Source organism: Sinocyclocheilus rhinocerous, unplaced genomic scaffold (genome assembly GCF_001515625.1).
Source record: "Sinocyclocheilus rhinocerous isolate Xijiao unplaced genomic scaffold, SAMN03320098_v1.1 scaffold53, whole genome shotgun sequence".
Lineage (NCBI taxonomy): Eukaryota > Metazoa > Chordata > Actinopteri > Cypriniformes > Cyprinidae > Sinocyclocheilus > Sinocyclocheilus rhinocerous.
In genome coordinates, this window is record NW_015645538.1 from 589231 (window position 1) to 592731 (window position 3501).

The window sequence follows — 3501 nt, forward strand, 5'->3', positions numbered from 1 at the left end:
AAACAAAACCAAATTAAACCCTGCGGCTCGTGACGATACATTGATGTGTAAAGACACGAAACGATCGGTCTGTGCAAGAAACTGAACAGTATTTATATCGTTTTTTACCTCTGATTCACCGCAATGTCCGAACTGTCCTGAGTGCGTTCTCAACAGCCGGGGCATGACGCGTCTTCTTCTTCTTGCTTTATGGCAGATCACAGACATATAAGTGCATTACCGCCACCTATCTCTCAAATGGACCATTGACACTGTATCTACAATCTCAATTAGGAGTTTTATGTCTTGCATATCACAGTTTTAGGTGAAGGTGGGTGATGGCATTGGCACTGCTTAGACATTTTCCTACTGGGAGACAAAAACATTGCATCATTAACTCTAACAAATGAACAACAAATGTCCTCTGACTGAGTGCGATGGATGCATGAATCAAAACTGATTATTTTTGTGGTCATGTGTTTTTGTTCATTTATTCTTATTGATTTAGCTGCTGTTGTATATTTCTGATGTCTGTTTTGCTGATGGTGTTTGTACAGGTGTTCAGCATGTTTTTGGAAACACTGGTGGACTTCATTGCAGTTCATAAGGAGGATCTACAGGACTGGCTCTTTGTACTGCTCACACAACTGCTGAAGAAAATGGGAGCGGATCTGCTCGGCTCAGTACAAGCCAAAGTACAGAAAGCCCTAGACGTCACAAGGTATGTTATATGCAGGGTTCGTACGCTCATGAAAAACCTAGAAAAGTCATTGAATTTTAAAACCGCAATTTCCAGGCCTGGAAAAGTTTTGGGAAAGTCATGGAAATCTATTTCACAAATCTCTGTATAATAGAATTATGTTTAATCAGGTCCTGAATTTTGGTGCGGGATTGTGCATAGGCTATATCGCATAGTTTTACTCATTCCCGCAGCTTTCAACTTTAAAATGATGGATATTCACACATTTATTCAATAGCATGTAGGTTTGATGAGTAAATAAATCCACACAGAAGATCAGATCAGATCAGCAGGGCTCTCAAATCTCACGCATTCACCGTGAGACACACGCATTTCAACCCGCTCTCACGCCGAGAAATAAGGGATATCTTGTCCTGCTATAATTAATGGACGGATCCAGAGGGAAGCTCTGCCGAGTTCATAGCTGTCTCAGTCTCGAGTTATACAGAGTTAAAGGACACCTACCAGCCAATCAGAAATTAGAATGTTGATGTTCCCGCGTAAATTACGTGATCCCGCTGCAAGCGCGCTCGTTACTAAGCAACATGGATGCGCGCACACACACGGAGTGTAAAGCTGCGGTCACACTAGACTTTGATGCAGTCAAAAACTCTCCAACTGCTTTGCAACCAAAAGCTTTAACTTAGCTTTGGCTACCAGAAACTAAGGAAAGTACTACCGATATTATAACAATGGGTAAATCTGATTAAAGTCAGACAAATTCATCCAAATAAAACAAAGTGTTTTATATATATATTTTTTTTTAAAGTATCAAAAATAAAAAGAAATTTGGTCCCAAATGAGCCAACTGAACATCAGTGCTCAGTGTACATACTGTACACATACAGTAGGATTGCAGAGCTTGCCCTGAGCATGTCAAGCTGTGTGTGTGTGAGAGAGAGAGAGTGAGTACACATTAATGTGTGGCGCAGTTGCAGCTTATTACTTATTACTAAAACAAGAAAGCAAACCATAGCATTAATAGTCAATAATTTTATTAACATATGCTATGATAATTTGAACAGATTTTTATTCTTACTGTAAAATAATGGAACATTAGGTCATGAATATTTTCTCAAAAGTCATGGAAAAGTCATGGAAATTTATTGGTAAAAATGTGTAATAACACTGTATATGGAAAAACTGGAATCCATTATTTCTGTCATGCTCTGATACGAAGTGTCCACAGATTTTGAGAATGCTTGAGAATAGTTTATTCATTTCTTGTGTTTTTCTTCAGAGAATCTTTCCCGAATGATCTACAGTTCACTATCCTAATGAGATTCACAGTTGACCAAACACAGACACCCAACTTAAAGGTAAGTGCTTTTTTGGAGACACTTTATCTTCTCACACTGTGTGGATGAGCAACTAGGCTTGATAGTGTCGTGCTGGTATCAGAGAATGTAAATTAACATGGATTGCGGCTGCCAGGTCTTGCTTAAGAGCTTGTTTTGGAGTTTCTACAGGATGTCATGCACTGGGTCAGTGTTCTCAGGTTGTTGTTATCCCTCCATAAAATCTCATGCAAGCCACAAGGACTTTGCCTTGCATAAGAATCTTCAACCTCTACCTTACAGTGTTTCCTGCACCTCAGCTGAATCTGAAGAGCCACTGTTTTAGTTGTTGCATTGCTAATGCATTGTCAAATTTGTGAATGAATAGATCAATTGATACCATTTTACAATACAAAATACACTTGTTTTTTATTGATAGGGTGCCAGTGTATTTTTTGCATTATTTATATAGTATTATAGTATTTATTAATATTTTGAATTGGCTTTTAGTTTTATATTTTCTACATTTTTTAATGTGCCATTTTTATATTTTTTATATAGCTTCATTTTATTTTTATTTCAGTTTTAGTTTTAATGCTTAAACTAACTTATTTAATGCATAAAGTAACTTAGTTTCAATTTAGTTGGTAAGGGAACAGTTTTTTTTTTATTTGTTTTTTTTTTGTACTATTTTTGTATTTATTAATATTTTGAATTGGCTTTTATTTTTTATCTTTAGTTTGTCATTGGCATGCATTTCATGAATTCATTTTTCTTGATATTCTTCTATTTTGTTTTATTGTTTTTTTAGTTTTAGTAACTTCAGTGCTTCAACTTACTCTTATTTATTTCAGTTAGATTACACAAGGAATCTTTTTAACATTTCATTTAGGTTTTTAGGTTTTTGTTTTTCATCCAATATTTTATTTTATTTTTAGAATTCCCTGATTTTTAATAGTTTTAGTTCAAAATTACAACACTGTAGGTTGCTGAATTTACAATGTTAGATGACAGCAAAGGTAGTCTAAATGTAAAATTAAAGCAAATCAACATGAACAATTAAATATCCAGTGTTGGCCAATATTAATAAAAAAAAATAAAAAAAAGAGAAAATCGTCCAAAAGACAAAATTACACATATTCAGAGTTTAATTAAAACTGTATTGTAATATACAAAATACCATGAAAAATATTATTTAGCAACATTTGCGTTGTTGTCGTCTTCGGCTGCAACAATAAAATTCCTTATGAAACACTGTCCTACACCAATCCCATAACCAAATTTGCCATGTCCACACACGCAAAGACCCAATAAGAACAAATAAGATCAGTGGCGTATAGCGTCTGGTTATGCAGGGTATGCAGGTGCATATGGGCCCGGGCAGTTTGAGGGCAGTTTGTCCAACAGCTTTATGAGAATTTGCGGCCCGAGTCCGACTGGATACCGTGACTTTTCTCTCTCTCTCTCTTCCCCATTACACAGCTATTAAAATAGTTCAGTTTTGTT

The 3501-nt window shown here is 35.7% G+C and overlaps 1 protein-coding gene across 1 annotated transcript in view; it reads left to right on the plus strand.

Annotated features, from left to right (window-relative positions):
* Positions 1-3501, plus strand: part of LOC107706129 (CLIP-associating protein 2-like) — a 52646-nt gene that overhangs the window by 42486 nt on the left and 6659 nt on the right. Inside the window, exons 33-34 of the mRNA XM_016509712.1 lie at positions 537-700; positions 1959-2037. Coding sequence (XP_016365198.1) covers positions 537-700; positions 1959-2037 — 243 coding nt within the window. The remainder of the gene's footprint in view (positions 1-536; positions 701-1958; positions 2038-3501) is intronic.